Genomic DNA, 20,543 nt, shown 5'->3' on the forward strand with positions numbered 1-20,543 from the left:
TCATTAGAAATGTTTAACCACTCAGAAGACAGCCCATCAAAATGAACACATTGGGACCTTTCAGAGAGGTAGTTCACAAACCACCCCCACTGCATGGCTGGAAATGCCAATACTGAGTAGCCTCTGCTTTAAGATGCGATGATCAACGGTGTCAAACGCTTTGGAAAGGTCAATAAACAGAGCTGCACAACTCTGTTTATTATCTAAAATACTCGTAATGTCATTTACCACTTTCATTGTCGCAGCGATGGTGCTATGTTGCTTCCTGAAGCCTGACTGATGTTTAGAAAGGATATCATTTTTACATAAAAACTCCTTTACTTGCTCACTCACTAGTCGTTCGAGTACTTTAGCCAGAACTGACAATTTAGAGATTGGCCTATAGTTATTTAAAATAGTTGCCTCCCCTCCTTTCAGTAAAGGCAAGACATAAGCAGCCTTCCATACTTTTGGAAATGTATTTGTGCTGAGGGAGAGGTTAAATAGAGAAGTAAGAGATGGAGCAATAAAATCTGCAGCTATCTTTAAAAAGAAAGGTTTTATGTTGTCCGGGCCAGCCGGTTTCCTAGGATCTAACTTGGATAATGCTTCATGAACAACACCAACAGTAAAAGGAGTAAAACTGAAAGGGTTTTCCAGACCACATTGTTCAGAGTCAGGGATTGGAGTGTTCACAGAAGCAGAAGCACAGTCAGTGACAGAATCAAACAGAGAGCCACAAGACACAAAATGCTTATTAAAGCAATTTAGCATAGTAGCCCTGTCTGATATAATGCCAGATACTGTGGTGAGACACGGAGGATTTATTCTGTCAGACCCTGTTGAGGTCATTTTGGGCATTCAGATGCTGAGGATGTCAGATGTGACAGGTTTGACAGGTTTGACAGGCTGAGGAAAGTTATGATGGATCACTCCCTCCATAAAAAAAAAAAGGTCTAATCTCTCTCAGACTGTTTTGTCTGTCTTGGTGTATCCCTGCAGCAAATGAGTCCGCCTGATACTACCATACCATACTAATATACTGGTCTCACTGACTGGACTGGCCTCGGAGAGAGATATCCAAGCAGCCCTGAGCGGTACGCGCACTCGGGAACGCGCCTCGGAGCAGGTGGTGCTCTCCTCCTCTTAAGGAGCAGCAGCCGGTCCGGATGCTCGGCACATCCCGGGCTGCAGGAGCGGAGAGCGGACTACAGAGAGCTGCTGCTGCCGTGTTGAGGTCCGCTGTCAGCCTGCAGCCATTGGACTGCTAAAAGCCTAACGAACAACAAAGGAAAGCAACAAGACAGACATACGCGGGTAAGGAAATATATGTATTGCTTTTTCCTTGTGTATTGCAAAGGTTTGGCTATTAGCTTTTTACGCACAAAAAAGCGTTTTACGTAGGCTACGAACAAATACTAGTTTCGGATCCTTACTGTTCCTAAACAGGTTTGTGTTGAGGTAATGCTTACATTAGTTAAGAGTGACTTATTTAAATGTATATCACATAATACTTTATTATGGGTTACCCATACAATATATTGTCGCTTTTTCGCAGTCCTGCTGCTATATTTGATGAGAGTCCTCCTTAAAATCACAAGTTTCTTACAATTGTCACGCACAATATACTGTACCGGTTGACATGATTTCCATCTACGCGTAAAAACGCTTCAATCTCGCATCCTGATAATGTCACAAAAGTTAACATCTGAATAGATGCAAAAGGCGTGTTGGTCGCAGAGAGGGTGTCGATCAACTCACATGATTAAGAGCAAGAGTGACTGTTCGCGAGCAGGAAATTTGGTGTGGTTTGACACTGGAAAAATTGAGTTAACCCGACAATCAATTCCACTTTTGTTTGTTGTTTCCCGCTGCTGTCATGCTTTAGCATCAAATCAACATCACCAAGGAATTTACTGGATGAATGGTTCGGGAGAATCAGAAATGATTGCAGCCATTATCTCCTCTTGACAGCTCATTGTTGCTAACCAAAGACAGTGTGTGTGTGTGTGTGTGTGTGTGTGTGTGTGTGTGTGTGTGTGTGTGTGTGTGTGTGTGTGTGTGTGTGTGTGTGTGTGTGTGTGTGTGTGTGTGTGTGTGTGTGTGTGTGTGTGTGTGTGTGTGTGTGTGTGTGTGTGTGTGTGTGTGTAGAAAGATGAAGGAAGGGGAGTGAGGGGGAGATTAAAGTTGGGAGTCTCAGTGTGACACCATGCAATTAAAATTAAAACATGGCAATATTTGTGGACTCACATTAAGGAGTTAGTGTTAATTAATAGCAAGTCAATCAGCGGGGAGCATTACAGTGATCAGACTTGAGTGAGGGACCCCACAGTGAGTTGACCCCGGGCCAAAACAAAGCCTCAGATTCACTCATGAGTGAATTATTATCATTAAAAGATAACCTAAGGACATCATTTGATGTTCAAATGGAAATTAATTTAGAGCAGTGGGGCAATGTAACTAAGTTCATTTACTACTTTAAGTACTTTAAATATATAAAAACAAAAGGTCCTTGATTATTTCACATTATGCTATATTTTATACTTATACTCCACTAACATTTGTAAGCAGAAGTTGTACTTTTTACTTCACTACTTTTATTTACAGATTTAACATTTTGCTGATTTAGGTTATTAATACAAAATATAAATCAACACACACCATATTATATTTGTATAGGTTAAGCTACCCATTAATGTATAACGTAATACAAATAAACCCCGCCTTTGCCAAGTGCAACATTGAAGTGATGAACTAATGAATGATAATTTGTAATACATTTAATACAATTATTTAAAAGTATTTGGTGCTTAAAATGGCTATTTTGCATAACACATATTTTAACTTTTGGTTGGTTTATGCTAATACATTTTTACTTTTACTTTAGTACAATTTTGAATACAGGACCTTTACTTGCTGAGTAATTTAACACTGCAGTAATGCTACTTAATCTGAGTACTTCTTCCACCTCTGGTGTCAGAAATATACATAATTCATTTACAATGGCACCTCCATTCCAATAGTCAAATAAGGACTCATTTAAAGAATCAAAGTTGGTTCTCATTTTCAGATAGTTCCACCAAGTATACATCCATGTCTTTTATCCTGAGTTTTTCGCCAAAAGGCTACATTGCTCCACATCCATCCAGCCTCCTCCAGTGTGAAACTGGCCTTGAACGTCACTGCCAAGCGTGGCACTGTTTGATCAGGAATCTTTCAACATTGGCAACCAGTCAACGCCTCTCGCTTCCACTAAAGGGAGTTCGGGAGAGGGGGGGGAGATAAACTTTGGGTTCATATAATGCGTTTACATGCTTCACTTGATCATCTGTAAACAGCAGTGTTTCCCCCCCGCTGACCGGTCAAACTGTTCCCATGCCGAGCGGCCAGACCACAGACCCCATGTCCACATTTCCCCGGGGTCAGAAATAGAACAAAGTTTGTTGTTGGTTTGTGAAGCCAAAGCGTTGTTGTTTGATCGTTGTGTGTTTCAGCTGGTGTCCTCGAAAATGAAAGATGCCACCAACACTTTGTTCCAATTAAGACCAGAATAAATCCCCCCTCTGTCTCTCTATCCCCCCTTCTCGCTCTCATTCCTCTAATTTCCCCCCACTCTCTCTTCACATTACATCTTATTTTCTCTTTTCCTCTCCATTCAATTCCTCCCCCTCTCCCCTTTTGTCTCTCTCATTCTCTCCCCTCTCTGTGGGATGCCTCTTGCTGTTTGTGTCTCGCAGCATTTTTTGGAACACGCCTCGATGTGAGTGTCTGGAGGAGGTTTCCCCGCTGTGAGTGTGCATTTGTGTGCATGCCTTGATTGCCTGTGTGTGTGTGTGTGTGTGTGTGTGTGTGTGTGTGTGTGTGTGTGTGTGTGTGTGTGTGTGTGTGTGTGTGTGTGTGTGTGTGTGTGTGTGTGTGTGTGTGTGTGTGTGTGTGTGTGTGTGTGTGTGTGTGTGTGTGTGTGTGTGTGTGTGTGTGTGTGTGTGTGTGTGTGTGTGTGTGTGTGTGTGTGTGTGTGTGGCCTCAGTGCACTCCAACAGGAGATAAGGGGCCACATCTCAGGATGTCGCTGGTGTTACCATGCATCAGTGACAATGTGTGGGTCTCGCACCACATCTGTTGTACCTGCGACCAAATTACCAGCGAATCATTTGGTGTCCCCCGCTCCCCTGCTCCGACTCACTTACTGACAGATGGACCTTCCTTATGGCTTTTGTTTTTTTATCACCCAGTGTTGCTTCCAGGGTTCTTCTGCCATCCAATACACATTTAAAAACACACAAAAAACCTCCCAGTCGATGTGTGAATATTGTTTGCAGTGGATTTTAGGAGCCCTGTTATGTTGCTGAAGTTGAATCGGCCCTTGAGGAAATGAAGTTTTATGGTGTTAACTGCAGCCTGGCAGAGGTGTTTATTATGAGCTGTAATTTGGGGCGCTTGTTATTGAGATTATATTTATGATAATTCTGTGGCACAATCAACCTATTTTACCCGAGAGGAGAGACATAAAAGTGAGTGTTTATGCATTAAATATTCAGCATCATTACTTTAAGACAGAGGGATGTTTCTGTTTAGAGCAAAGCTGCATTGTATTGGTGTCACAGCAGATAATACGTTTATTTTTCTTTGGGACTATTTTATCGAATTCTGCATCATGTTTGTTTAAAACAGATGTATAAGCTGCTGCTCAGCTGAAAGGAGAAATCTAGCTTGTTCCTGTTCAGCAGCCTCACACTACCACATTGACATGCATGCTGGACTACTTTATTACAAGAAGCGATAACTACCTGTCAGAGATAGGTTGAACAAAAAAATCTGTTTTAAAAGTTGGATTTTGTACGTACACAACAAGATACAACTTGTTAAACGTCCCATGTCATGGCCATTTCTACTGATCATAATGCCATTGTTGACGTCTACTAGAATAGATTTACATTGTTCAATGTTCCAAAATGACATTGGTTTCTCATACAGCATCTCTGTATAGTATGTGTATTCACTCTCTGTCCTAAACGGCTTGTTGCAGCTCCTGCCCCCCCCTCCCTGTGAGCCCACTGTGCTCTGATTGGTCAGCTCGCCCACTCTGTTCTGATGAGTCCACCACCGTTACAGCGGAACATCAGTGATTATGTGTTACAATGGTGTTAGCAACCAGAAAATGACACCAGTAATGACAGACAGATGAGAATGCTGAGTGGGGTCTGGGTGCCGTGTTGCCGTGCTGCTGCGAGGAGCGGACAGTGTGAGCTGGTTCCTGCTTGCTGCGTGGGACCAGCGAGACAGCGATGGATGTTCGGGGGTGCTGAGGGGGCTGCAGCACCCCAATCTGTGAGGCTCCACTAGCACCCCCCCCCCCCCCAAGGATGTGTCATTCCCTTTAATGCAAGTTTCCCCACTACTCTCCTTGCTGAAAGCTAACATTAGCTTATTAAAAACGAGCTAGTATCAAGTTTCACTTTCTGTGGAAAGTTATAATTTTTATTCTGTAAAACAAATGTTTAGCAACAAGTTATAGTATCATTTACAGAAGATTATAAGTGAGATAATTTACCTGTGCTCTTTATTGAACTCGGCCTACTGTTGTTAGCTCACTTAGCTAATGAAGGCAAATTCAAACAGCATTTATGTAACATAAGCTAATGTATGGTGGCCCTTAACACCAAAACAACGGCTAATTTCAAGAGGAAAATTATCCATCCATCCCTCTTCTCCCGCTTATCCGTGGTCGGGTCGCTTGGGTAGCAGTTCCAGCAGAGAGCCCCAAACTTTCTTTTCCCTGGCCACATCAACCAGCTCTGACTGGGGGATCCCAAGGCGCTCCCAGGCCAGCGAAGAGATATAATCCCTCCACCTGGTCCTAGGTCTACCCCTTGGTCTTTTCCCAGCTGGAGGTGCCTGGAACACCCAACCCCCCCCCCCCCAGCGCGTCACAGTTTCGCCGCTGTGTGTGTGTGTGTGTGTGTGTGTGTGAGGAGCTCCACGGATTGGACCAATGGGTCCATTTGGGTATGGTCACGTCACTGTACCCAGGAAGAAAAAGAGAAATCTCCAACGAGGCGTTCTGGGGAAGCATAGACATGTGTTCGAGTTTTACTCGCTACAGGGTGTACTTCGAGGGTTTGTGACTTTGCAGACCGTTTACATGCAGAAAAAGCTACATACTGTAACACACAAGGGGATGGGTAATAACCAAAAGCATGACATGGGACCTTTGATGAATGGTTATAGGGGCTAGTAGGTTGACTTTCTTTATTCTTTAGTCAGGGCATGTATATAAACACTAAATCATTTAAAAAGTAAGACAAAGACAAAACACCGTAGGAACCAAGGCAAACTGAGTAATACATCAAGGGTTGCAGAGTTATATGTGTTTCTTTTGAGTATTTGTCGGTTGGTCTTGTGGATAATCGGAATATTGGTTGTGTCAGAGGTAAAGACTGGGCTATGGGGTGATAAAAGACTTAAATATATGTATCTTCTTTACAGCTATAAGATACATTTATTTTTTGGGGAGCAAGACAGTTAGTCGATTTTTGTCATCTAGACTAGCAGGCTAGCTGTTTTACACCTGGTTCTTCATGCTAAGCTTCTGTTTCTTCCGTTACAAATTACTTGAAAAAATGAAATCAGGAGCCTAATCTAATCATCCCAATAGTAATGTAACCTGATCACTTTCCTTTTGGAGTGCCTCAATATCAAATGCACTGCAAACTGATACAAAAGATAATACATCTCAATAAGATGGCTTTTACTTAAGTGTTTTATGTAAAAATGAAATTCTTAAGACATCGCATGTCCATACTTCAATATTTTCCACAGCGTGAAATGATTGTGGTGACAACATACTTTAAATAAGCCTACAGTGGGCGTCAAGGCTAATGTCAGGCATGCATGTGTATATATATTCTACATTGCTGCAGTGACAGATTCAGTGACTGAATGAACATACTGTAGAGGGGATATTTCAGTGAAATTGAACTGGAGGTCGAGATGATTTACTGGAAGATTAGTTATGGTTTCACATTTGACTTGTTTATTTTTTTTGGACTTGTGAAATGTTGCATTGTGTGCGCATCTGCTTTACTTGTCTTGTAGCATTGTAATTCTGCTAGGAATACCCTTTTTGTTAAATGTACAAGGGATCTGATTACTTTTAAGTAACTAAGGGAATACAGTTACCTTTTTCTTTAGTATTCTGAACAGATGTTCGTGGTAAATGTCATCTATTACTCTCCAAGCCTGTCCAAAAGAAAGAGAATAAGGGTATTTCCCAGAATTTGGAGGTTGTTCTTTAAACCTCTAATCTCAGTTTGTAGCCTGTTTCTGGACTCTTTGTCTGCTGGATCCTTATGGCCATGCTGGTTACTACGAGAGATAAAACAACAGGAGCAGATGGCTCCTGGACGTTTGGTGTCACAGCAGGTGAACCTAAAAGAGACACACGCACATATAAACCACACACACACACACACACACACACACACACACACACACACACACACACGCACATATAAACACACACACACACACACACACACACACACACACACACACACACACACACACACACACACACACACACACACACACACACACACACACACACACACACACAACAGCTCCATACGGGGTGGCCTCTCTCACCTTCCTCAGATGTGGTCCCTCTCACTGTTAAGTATATTTTTGTAACTACTATGTGTCACAGGGGGCCAGGCCCGCTGATCACAGACTGGAGAGAGGTCTCTGATCTCATCATATCTTAATCATCCAGCCCCCTTTACAATTTCTTGCAAGATTACCTATCACTTTATACCTATATCACACTCTGCTCTGATTCATGTCTCCCTGGTGACCATCTCACACTGTATACGCCGTGCTTATAAAAGCTTCTGGCACACACATATATATTGTGTTTCCAATGAAATTTAAACCACCATAACCTGATTGTTCCTCCCCTGCTCTGGCTTCCTGAACAAATCTGAATTGAGTGTTAAGATTTCATTTCATTTTATATGGGGCTTCATATTTTCTCTCCATACATTGCTGAGCTTAGACTTCCATAAACTCAACATCTGAAAAAGATCCTGACTGAGCGCGAAGTGAGATATGAAGAAGTCCAAGAACTTTAAAAAAAATTTTTTTATTTATTTGTTTGCTCTGATTCAACCTCTTCTACACTGTACATTTCCCCGGACATCCCAAGTATCCTCTCCACTTCATAGAGAAATTGTCCTGATTCTAGAAGCGCCTTAATAACTCACTGTGAACTCCAGTGGGTGTCGATCAACACACACATGCATTGTTTTTGCTGTATTGACCACATCATTACTAACACTTTCATTATTGGCTGTAAGGACATGCAATCGTCTATAGATCACAACTGGTCCTGCTATAATGGGGATACATGTGATCATTTTGCATCTTGATTTATATTTTCCATTTCATTAATGGTTGATCAAGCAATTCAATGTTCAATAAACTATGTCAATTTAGGAATGTTTAAAGAAATTCAGATGAGTTGCAGTTCATTATTTATTTTAAGTACTATCAGCAAGTGTGGCTATAATCCCTTTGAGCGTATCACATGTTCCAGTCTTTAGCCTTAAGAAAATCATAATAAATCCATTTAAAGTCAACATTTAAATGTGAAATGTGAATGTCTAAACGTTGCTTTAGTAAACATCTAATTAAAGAATAATTTAATTATTCAAAAGTTAGACTTAAAATGTTGATTATTTTTTCAAAACAATAAATATTCACCAGGAACCAAAACAAATTAAAGATCAAGTTTGGACAAACATCCTTAGGTGTATTTACTTGGCCTTTAACAGGTTTTTATTCTTTAAACCCAGAACTATCTTAACCCCCTTGAAGCCAAGAAAGTCCAGTTTGTTTTCATACATTTAACGTCACTGTTTCACTGCTTAAACGGTAGATTTCTCACTTGACACTTGTCAGTTACTCGTTGGCCTTCAATCTCCTCAGCAGCAGATGCTCACCCTGCTGTGCCATTACCACAAAACACTACCGTGGATAATACACACTCTGGCAGGAGGCGGTGTTGTTCTCGGAGGTTGTTTATCACACACAAGAGACTGTGCTTAAAAACCCCAAATGCCACCCAGAGTGCTCCATTATCGTCCCCATCCCGTCTCCTCAAAGGGCCACCTGTTAGCGGCACATGAAAGTCTGAGAGAGGAAAACAGGGCACTGCTGTGCTGAGATACTGGCTCCCCCCCATTACCGCCTGCCTTCACTTTCACATGTCTATTCAGCCCTTTAGATTCGATCAAATGATGCATGCTGCCTACTGTTTCTACGGAGGCGTAGCATCTTTCTTTCATGTTTGGGAATTTTTAGGGTTGTGTTGATTGTCTTTTACTATTATTTCCACCTCTGTGGATCCGATTAATGCGTACAGACAAGAAATAGATGGATCTATTTGTTCTGCTTTTGATTCCCTAGATTAAAGAAAAATCTCCAGAATTTTACAAAAAGTTTACATCAAAGTATTGTTCACCATAAATCTATCAATTCAACAAGTAGATGTCTTTATTTCGAGGAATAGTTTAAGCTCTTTGGTATTCTCAAAAGTTAGATGAGAAGAACAATACTGCTCTCATATATGTACAGCTCAGTTTAGCTTAGTTTAGCTTACCATAAAGCCTGGAAACAGGCCGGAACAAATAGACTTGCTCTTTCCGAATTCAAATATAAATCCATGTTGGAAAGCCAAAATGCTTTTAATTTACTGACGGACATAGGAAAGACTGGTTGCTGGTGATTTAGTTTGGAAGGAATTAGGCTATCATTTGTAGCCTACCCTGATTCCAACTATGCTAAGCTAAGCTAACCAGCTGCTGGATCTTTAGATTACAGATTGTCATATTTCACATACTTGAGAGTTGAATCAATCTTTTAACTCTGTGCAGGCAAACAATCAAATGAATTTCCTGATGAATGAACTAGTCCTTTGATAGCTATATATTCAAATGTGCTGGTAGCCTATATGATCCCTTAGACCAGTGATTCTCAAATGCGGTACGTGGACCCCTAGGGGTACGTTGGGGTACTGCAGGGGGTACGTGAGATAAAACATTTTTTAAATACCATGCATGATTATTTCTTAGTACAATAAGTGAGATAGAAAACACAATTGTATATAAAATATTTCTAGAACCACCAAGGGGGTCTTCATATAAACACAAGTCAAATTTGTGTATTGTATTTTATAGTTTTTCATAATATATCATTTTGTTCATTGGTTTGTTAAACATATACTGTATATTACTTCAATTGAAAAACTCCTTGGAAAGATTTTTATGTATGTGTTCCTTTTTTTCATGCACAAAGATGACAAAATCCTTTTGTTGTAATTCATGCATGAAGGAGTTAATAAATCACACGCTGATGGAACATCACTATATTGTAATTATGTATATAGGCTTTTTCTATCAAAAATGTTCGGGGTCGGTCAAGGGGTACTCGGCTGAGAAAATGTTTCAAAGGGGGTACATTACTGGAAACAGTTTGAGAAGCACTGCCTAAGACAATCCTCATCTTCTTCCACTCACTTAAGTTTGGATGTTTTCTTTGTTTTCATAAATGAAATGACCCTTTTGCCCTTACAGAGTCCAGAAGCACCACCTTAGCCAGAGCTTAATCCTGGCTAAAGACTTTTGTGCGTGACACGTCCGACCGCCCCTCATCCCCCGACACTTTTAAGGCCTGTTTGGAGATAAAGGTCTCACCTCAGTACCCTCACACTCCTGTTTGCAAACTGCACAGCTGGTCGCACTCCCAGAGGCCAGCCGACGCAGTCTGCCTCTAAATCCCTCAGGCCTGTACTCGCACTGCAAATTTCCCCGGACATTAGTATACACACACAAACACACACAAACACACACATACATACGCAAAACCTGCCGCCCTTGGTCCTGTTTTTTTAGAAACAACTAAATAACGGACAGTAAACCCAAAGGATATGTGGTTTCATCTTGGTGTTGGTCAGTGTGATAAAAGAGCAAATACCTAATCCATCCCCCTGCAACACACACACACACATTCACACACACCGCTCATGACCAGCAGCTCAATACTTCTCCCTCATTGATTTTCTGTATTCCCTGCACTGCCGTTTGTCTTTTAACACAAAAGAGTTGCCTACGAAGCACCATAACAGTATTGTGTGCTTCTGTGTCGATGGATTATCTCAGCATATTAAAGTGGAGGACAAAACAAAGCAAATCATATTTAGTCTAATTTTATCCGACATGACAGAGTTTGTCATCAAGAAGAACTGGTGTTCCCTTCTCTAGTGTGTAGTGTTGGCAAGAATTCCAAAAGATTTAGATGTTCACAGTGTAGGCTTTTGTAATTCCGCCAAAATTAAAACGTGACACAATTGTTCTGCAATTCAATATGCTTTATTATCTTACCCTTATGATTATTCACAGAGTCTGTGGTTAGTTTAGCTTTTCTTAAATATACAGTCTATTAGACATTCACGTAACTTATAGATCACCATATATAATGCATAAGAATATTATCATCTTTAAAAACTATAAAAAAAAGTACCATCAAACATCTTAATAGCATATTCCTCTTGTAAAGCCCTCGACATAAACTCGGTTTTGCAGATATTATAATAATTGTTGTGTGTAGTTCCTATAGCCTTTTTAGGTTGAATTACCAATTAATCGACTTTATATAGAAAGTCGGACTGTGCCATATATATTTTAAGTTTGATAATTGAATATCAAAAATGAAGTTTAAGTGTATAATATCGTATCTGTATAGTTGGCATGGTATCATTCATAAATGAACTCATGAACAATGTTAAAAAATGTATTTCAAGCAAATTTAAGTTGCATACGTTCACTGCATTAAACAGCATTTTGAGGGTTTTATTTTACATGTTTACGTTTGGTGATATTCAATAAATAAATGTACCGTAATTGCTCAAAATACATGTACAACTGCATGTCAATATGAATGCAATTAACCCTTAGTTATGTAAAATCAACATTTAAATTGAACCCTGACTGTAAAGTAGCTGGCGACCTATAGATAGGAATACAAAATATAATTTCTTCATCTCGACACCATCCTTTGTTCACGTTTGTACAACATGCTGAGGCCATTAATACCCACAGAACCTCACATTTCACTTCAGTCACACCTGGAAGAAATGTTGAATTTTGTAATGAAAGCTACGGTTGGAGGCCTCTCGAGACTGAACAGGCAGCGATGAAGCAGGAGCGCAGTGCATTATTCATACTGAGGAAGGCATAAGGCGAACGTGAAAGCAGGGAAATCATTCTAAAAAGAGGCACAAGTGTCTGTCCACCTCTTTCTGGCCTACTCAAACCCACCTGGTCCAGATAAATGGGTCCACTTGTGAGTGTGAATGTGTAGGAAGCTTGTAGGGAATAATGAATGCAGTGAACACAAAACCTGAGGAGGTCTGTGATTTAAGATAGGGGCTCCACCACTGAGGGTGGGAGTTGACGGAAGATACTTTTCAGAGGGATTCAACAATTGTATGTGGCTTATATTTGCACAGAAGAAAAGCCCTGCATGCATTTGTTTGCACAGGATAATGAAAGACGACAGTCTTCTGCTAATCATTTTTTTAATATCTCCCTTTAAAATTCGAAAGATGCAGTTGAAAAGCAACTGAACTGAACATATAGTCTGTACATACAATGTTAACAGCCATGCTAGCAGCTCTGAAAGTTTATACCTAGAAGATTTACGCTAATTGCTCATTTTAATATGCAACATCCTCACTAAGTCTTTGGGATTTGTATTTATGTCTCCACTGTTGTTTGATTATTTTCTTAGAAACACTCTTCTTGGGAAAGAAACTCCCTATGGAGGGAACTTTGGGATTTTAGCTTTTGCAGACCGATAACATGCACACAAACCTATATTACACACCACAGGAAAGGGAAACTCCCAAAAAGCATTATAGGGCTTCAATATTTTAGTGGCAGTTATTTTAAACTAATTAAAGCAGAGCAAGTGTGATATTGAGATGTTTCCTCCGACCTGCAGGTGGCGCAGTGCTGGACAGACCATGTTTCTCTCCCGGAGTCTCCTGCTGGCGTTCCTGTTCTCCGCCCTCACGTTGTCGCACGGTGCTGAGCCCGGAGCTCCTCACGGTAAGAGGAGACAGAGTTCAGCGGGCGGCAGCAACGCCCTGCAGCACCCCCTGCAGGGTCCCCAGGGCCGACACTACAGCAGGGAGCGCGGCGGGCACAGGGGCCAGGGGGCCCGCGCCGGCAAAGGTGGAGCTGGTCTGCTGTCCCACAGACCGCTGCACCCCCTGGCCCGGCCCGAGGATGACGGGACAGGCCTGGAGAGTTTGGGCCCGGTGAGGCTGGAGATGGGCCCCAGCAGGGACAGAGCCAGGATGAGTGGGAAGAGTCAGGCGCAGAGCCGGGACAACCAGCTGCTGGGGACACGCAAAGGAAGGGGACATGGACATGGCAATGGTCACGGACACCACTTGGAGCACAGGAGACAAGGGAGTCGGCGGGACAAAGAGCGGCATGGCAAAGGTGACCTGACTTATCCAGTCCATTTGTTAACTAAAACAATGACTCAAGATGTTCGTCAACAACCTCTACTTTCAGGACCACCTAGTGAAAACACTGACTGTGATGAAAAAGAGGAGACTAAATCTAGTTTAAATCAAAGTTAATCCCAATTTTCTAGAATGTTTTTTATGCAAAACTGTTTCCTGAGCTGCACTCGCCATATCACAGCAGAACACAATCAGCACAGTCTTAAACTTGTAAACGTACTAGCTGAAGTTAAAGATGACAACAGGGCTCAGGAGAAGAAACATGGTGATATTTTGTCTAGAGTAATGTCGATTTGCATCCGGGTGAATATAGCTACATTGTCTATGGCAACCCAGGTGCAAATAGCATTGCCTTCTAAGTTCACTCTGGTACAAATAGCATCGTTAGCTATGGACATCCAAGTATAAACAGCATCGTTAGCTTTGGAAACCCGGGTACAAATAGCATTATAAGCTACAGACACCCTAACCCTAACCCTATACAACCAGGATGAAGTCTGATAAAGCCTAATATTGACCTTTGACACAAGACGAAGACAACAACAAAATAGCTGACTAAATGATATACAGATTAGGCTATTATCCACCTTCGCAGTACCGTCCAGCATTAGAATAGCAACATGGAGCTAAGGGCCTTATTAAGTCATGTAAAACATTTGGCTGTACATTTCAGTTATACTGATATGATGGTAGTTACATCATTAGTCAAATTATATCCAAAAACGTTGTGGATGTGTGGATTATTCAGAGACCAAGACTTTGTTTCTGGAAAAGGATGTTGTTACATGTTTTTAAATGTGAGTTTTCAATGGTCTGAGCAACACAAATCCAGCTAGCCACCTCCAGTGTACTGAAGTGTTAGAAGACATTTCCCAAAATATGGACACAACAATCATGGTCGTATGTGTTTTTGATCGTTACACACAATCTTCCTCAACACATTTGCCATAAAATCTTCCCACTTTATTAAATCCATATAAAGGTTTGTTAAATCTCGTCTTTCAAAATTCCACTAGTGTAAATGAGTCTTGAGGTTTGCTGTCAGCATGTATGTTAAAGCTGTAGTTCGAGCTACTGATTCTTCTATTGATAACACACTAAATACATACCCTGCACAAACATTCTTTAGCCATGTTTTTTTTGTAGGTTTGGTGAACATTTAGGAATGACAGCTCTTAAAATGTCCAATCTTTAAAATTAGACCATATCTTCCCACTTCATTAAGTCTTTATAAAGGTTTGTTTACAATAGTAAGTCATGATTGTAAGATAATGTTGAATGTTGTATTGATGGTTTAATATTCTCTCTATCTTTCCCTCCAGGATTTCTCCCGGAGCCTGAGCTGAGCTCTGCGTTTAAGGACAGGGATCTGTTGGAGGGCCCTCCCTCCTTCTCCTCAGTTGCCTCCCCCTCCCTCAGCATGACCCCGCCTGATGAAACCCCCTCCCCCATCGCCGCTGTCTTTGGCTCTGGCTCTTCCATGGTTACCACGGTGATGAACGAGCATCCCCCAACGCTGCCCCCAGCCTCCACCAAACCCCAGGTAACCCAAACGAAACCCAAGTGCTTCTTAAAGGCTGCGTCTGTTGGCCCAGCGTGGCTCCAGTGTGCGAGGGAATCAGAGCACAAAACGGGCCCCATTCCCACCGTTACGCTACCTCATAGCTCATCTTGGAAATGACACAACCTGAAAGTGTAGCACGTGAAAAATATACCGCGGCATTCCCAACTCACTGGCTCTTGGTGATAGATAGTGCTGTGTTCTATATAATAAAAGTACACCTCTGGGATCGAGATCCAAAGACCAGCAACACTTTTCCTTCTGTTTTCCTTATTAGAGCCATGGCAGGACACAATGTATGTGAGCACGGAAAGCATTTGTTGTGTACAGTACGACTGTGGGCACTAGGGCTGCACAGTTAATCAAAATGTAATCAACTATCACTATGGACTTATGCAATATTTGGTAAAGGCTAAATATTTCAAAATACACCATCCGATCAAGTATTGTGGATCTGCAGAGATACAAATAATAATGTACAGACTTATCAAAACATATTTGTTTGGTACAAATTATCTTAATAAACGAATTAACACCTTATTGATAAGGAAAATAATGATTAGAAAATGATCGATCCCTCCAAAATAGTGAATCATTGCTATTGCTATATCCGTCACAATCATCGCAATCCGTATTTTTTTTCAAAATGGTGCAGCCCAACTGGGCACATGCACAGAAAATCAGCAGGATAGCGTGGGGCGCCACCCACCACCTGTCACACTCACCCAGCATGATGCTGCATAAACAGCATTTATAATCTAAAATAACAACTGTTTCCTCACTCCTCCTGCAATCATGGAGCCGTTACAAATGACACTCTTTAAGACAAGATGTCCCCTGATGTCAATAGTTTTGATCCGCTGCCCACTGCGTGAAAAGCTTGGGCATTTTGTCACAGCAGCTGCTAACAAACACACACCAGCTTGAAGGGCGTCCATGGGAAATACCCGCCTTAGTGACAGGATCCACAATGCTGTTTGATGGACAGTTGTTTTGTTGAGGAGTGCTGCTCAAGACAACACAGTAAAGATGTGCACTGACGTGTTTAATTAGTGGGAAACAACAAGATGTAGCCATATTTTTGCCGCAAGGAACCTAATCACTAACAATTTAGAGCTTTTAGTTTGAGATATTTTAGTATTTAGTATATAGTATTTAGAAATTATTATAGTATTTTTATAATCATGTACTGGTAACTGGCTCTCTTTGTTGACGAGTCTGTGTATGATGTCAAACTTCACCTGTGGTGGGCTTAAAATAGACAAAGGAAATGTTTTCGATAATATCATTTCAGATTTTCATCTCATTTCAGATTTTCATCTCATTTCAGATTTTCAACGTACCATGGCAATAAATAGCAGATATTATTTCTGGAGAGTGAGCCAGACTTTGCTGTTTGATAAATAATTTTTCATTTATACTAAACAACATACCCGTGCATGCTCGTTGGAAATATGTGTCAGATACTTTTGAAAAGAGGGTGGCTCAGAAGAGTATAAACATATATACTTAGACTGGAGTTTTGAATCAAGATGTTCTTCTGAAAGGATCTTACGGTTATCATTTTGAACCCCCTTATAAACTCTACCACAGGGCTATTCAACTACACATTCAGTTGGGCCAGATTTTATAACTACAAAATTCAGCTGGGCCAGACATTCAGCGGCCTGTAAAAAGCGGGTAGTGACACATTTTAAACCAACACATATTACTGCGATGAAAAACATGCAATTTTTATTCATTGTTCATCTAACAAAGGTACGTAAAAAAGTGCAGAAAAACACAACAAATTTGCATTAATTGAACAGAATCTGAAAAAAAGTGCACAGTTGGAGCATTACATTTGTTTGCTTTAGAAGTCAAATATTCAGGTTATGTTTGTTTAACCAGGCACATCACAAAGTGCATTTACTGAATACAATAATAGCAGTCTTAATAAATGTCCTCACATACAAAAAAAACAGCTAAAGAGCTCCAATGTAACGCAAAGAGGTATAGCAATACTATTTTTTCACTTTTCAAGTAATAACAAAAAAATCATAAGTTTTGGTCACATTTGTCCCAGACACATTACAAAGTGCACTTAAATGAATACAGAAAGAACTGTCAAACCTTCAGTCCCCAAACCCATAACAAGGGATACGGGTAACTATATGAATGAATACTACACTACACGTCTACTATAGTAAACTAGGTGGTTACTATCACCTCATTTGTGATTTGTCATCGCTGACTTTCTCAATGGGAGAAGGAACATTTTTTGTTTTGAACAAGAGCAGTGATTTTTGGCTCATAGGATGTCAATCCTAAGACATTGGTGAAGAGAGAGAGTCAGGGAGCAGTGATTGCTACTTTTGATTGAGTTCATGTGTGAAAAGCTTGATTCACATGTGTATGTTGATCCAAACATACTGAGCACACAGATCGCTACTTTCTGAACGTTAGGGAACTGCTGTTTGTTGACATCACTCCAAAGCTTCGCTGGCCCGTTAGTGCGCTGCATGTCAATAAGTTCCAGTGTATATTTCCCCTTGTCGATGCAGGGGACCACTTCCTTTGCTCTGGTTGATACGTCCCCCTCTATTGCAACAGTGAAGGGGTCTCTGGCAAAGCCCATCACCTCTGTGGGCAGAGCAAGTCCATCCAATCGACCGGCAAAGTTCTCTTTCAACCTCGCAATGAAATCTGTCATCACATCCGTGATTTGTGCCGGAGATGTGATGTGTTTGGGGAGCGTCGGAAAATGCAGCATCCGACCCGTGCTCAAGTCGGTCGCGAAAAGGTCCAGCTTGACTTGGATCTGCTCCACAAGATAAATGACCGTTTTGTCTCTGTTTACGCTTCAGAGTTGAGAGAGACATGTTTTAGAGTTGCTATCATAGGACCACCGTTACTAGCACCACTAGATGCACTTTCAAAAAACGTGCTGCGTTGTGGTTTGGTGGTTTCTATGCAACGCAGAGTGTTGCGTTCAAGGTCTGTACTAGTGTAGGAATTTGGCTACGTGGGGCTGGGCCACTCGGGAGTTGGTTCTGGGCCGCATCTGGCCCGCGGGCCGCCAGTTGAATAGGCCTGCTCTACCAGGTGGATGTACTAAAACCAATGCTAGTTTAATAACAGTTAAAGCACCATATAGAAAAGACTGAGAGCCTGAATCTGTGTGTGTCTTCACCATTAGAACACTATTAGAGTGAAATATTATTTCACCTCAGAAGAAAAGAGAGCCTTGAACTTGGCGTGAGCACGCAGCGTGTTTCTTAATGAATGTTCGATCTTCTGCTGATGGTTTAATGAGCAGCTGAGCACCAGGACACAGCCCCCTGCAATTCATCTAATTGATATTTCCATATACGCTTATTTCCTGAGGGTGGAAGGAAACAAGTATGGATCTGTTTCCATGAGGAGGTTGATTCTTATTTTTTGATGGATGTCTTTCATCGGCCGAGTATTCCTCAAGAGACGTCTCTAAGTCCTGCTGGCTTAATTATACTTTATATTTAGCTTCATATGTGTCAGGAAAGTGACAGCGGTAATGTTTTTTATGGCTTCTATTACAGAGGATTATGAATACGAAAATATGAGTTTTGTTTTATAGCAATATTCTGAATGACTATATTTTACTGTGGGAGAAATATTAATTTAGGGTTCAAAGGTACCCAACCTTTGACTTTAACTATCCTGGAGGCAAGCACAGATTTAGAATGCTCATTATCTTTTATTTTTTATTTTGTTACTGAATATTACGCACAAAAAAACGTGATAAAAAACAAAATGATATAAAATACATGAACATTATACAAATGTACCCTACAAAATTTGCACCAGCATTTAACTGTTTGGCTTTTTTTAATGTACTCGCTGGATTCTTGCTATTCTGAATTTATTATCCTCATAGTTAATAATAAAGCTTTATTTGTATTGCACTTTTCCTGCACCAGAGGCCTGTACGACGAAGCCGGTTCAACATAACCTTGATATGTTTGAGTTAAACGGTTTACCTATCAACTTGTTAACTCAAGCCAGCCGTGTCCTATTTAGTTAGGTGCGCGTTCACATGAAAGGGGTGGTATTTGGAGCATTCGACGAATCACAAACATGTACAAGCGTACTGACAGCGCAGCGCGTCATACTTTCTGAATGAAAAGTGAACTATAACTAGACAAATATGAAGACGTTAAACTTTAAACATCCATGACTTAAACACTTTATCCAGGATAAAAGCCACATAGTGTTACGATTGGGTGAAGCAGGTAGGACTCAAATGCAGAATTTAACGAAAAGCGAGCTTTATTAAATAATAAAAGCTGTAGCAAAAAAAAGGCAGTATCCAAAATATCCAAAACAAACGAGCAGCACAAGGAACACACACCGTGGAATAACATGGAGGGGAAACAATGAACCGACATGGAACACAGGGGAAGACTAGACTAAATACACAGAAGGGTAATCACAGGACAAGACACAGCTGGGCAGGGGAGGGAGAAACACAAGGGCAACAGGTGAACACAATGAGACAATCAGACACAGCAGGGAAACTAACGACAGGGAGGAGGACCAGACAAAACACATAACTAGGGCCAAGAAAGGGTGGGTGGAGGAGGTCTGGAGGACGGGTCTTGGGCGGACGGCCCGGGGGCAAGGCAGAGACCAAGGAGGGGGTCTCGGGCGGAAGGCCCGGGGGCAATGCAGAGAGCAAGGAGGGGGTCTTGGGCGGTCGGCCCGGGGGCAAGGCAGAGTCCATGGTGGGGGTCTCGGGCGAACGGCCCGGGGGCAAGGCAGAGTCCATGGAGGGGCGAAGACCACAACGGACGAACTCAGGGGGCCGAGCATGAGGGCGAAGTTAGCGGCAGGAAGAGTCAGGGGGCCGGGCCCGAGGACGAAGACCGCGGCACTCAGGGGGCCAGGCTCGAGGGCCAAGACCGCGGCTCTCAGGGGGCCGGGCTCTCAGGGGGCCGGGCTCGAGGCCGAAGACCGCGGCTCTCAGGTGGCCGGGCTCGAGGGTGAAGACCAGACAGCTCCGGAGGCCGGGCAGGACCCGGTGTCGGCCGAACAGGAACCGGAGTCAGTGGGACAGGCTTCGGCAGGATCCCCCACGGAAGAGGACCAGGAGTTGGCAGGACCCCCGGCGAGACAAGTGGTTGCGGGGCCTCCAACGGAACAGGACAAGGGGTTGGCAGGACCCCCGGCAGAAGAGTTGTTGACGGGACCCCCAGAGGAACAGGACATAGGATTGGCAGGACCCCCGGCAGGAAAGTAGTCGGCGCGACCCCCAGAGGAACAGGACATAGGATTGGCAGGACCCCCGGCAGGAGAGTAGTCGGCGGGACCTCCAACGGGACTGGAAATGGAGCTGGCAGGACCCCCAGCGGAACCTCCAACGGCACAGGACATAGCGTTGGCAGGACCCCCGGC

At 42.2% G+C, this 20,543-nt stretch overlaps 1 protein-coding gene across 2 annotated transcripts in view; it reads left to right on the forward strand.

Annotated features, from left to right (window-relative positions):
* Positions 1 to 1,126: 1,126 nt before the first annotated feature.
* The window catches only part of draxina (dorsal inhibitory axon guidance protein a), a 29,879-nt gene continuing 10,462 nt past the window's right edge, over positions 1,127 to 20,543 (forward strand). Inside the window, exons 1-4 of one of the 2 annotated variants that reach the window (XM_079680932.1) lie at positions 1,127 to 1,296; positions 10,611 to 10,819; positions 13,039 to 13,544; positions 14,893 to 15,113. In XM_079680932.1, the coding sequence (XP_079537058.1) occupies positions 13,061 to 13,544; positions 14,893 to 15,113 (705 nt within the window). In that variant the 5' untranslated portion in view covers positions 1,127 to 1,296; positions 10,611 to 10,819; positions 13,039 to 13,060. The remainder of the gene's footprint in view (positions 1,297 to 10,610; positions 10,820 to 13,038; positions 13,545 to 14,892; positions 15,114 to 20,543) is intronic. The other variant, XM_079680931.1, reaches the window with a different exon arrangement.

Source organism: Notothenia rossii (genome assembly GCF_949606895.1).
Source record: "Notothenia rossii genome assembly, chromosome: 5".
Taxonomy (NCBI): Eukaryota; Metazoa; Chordata; class Actinopteri; order Perciformes; family Nototheniidae; genus Notothenia; species Notothenia rossii.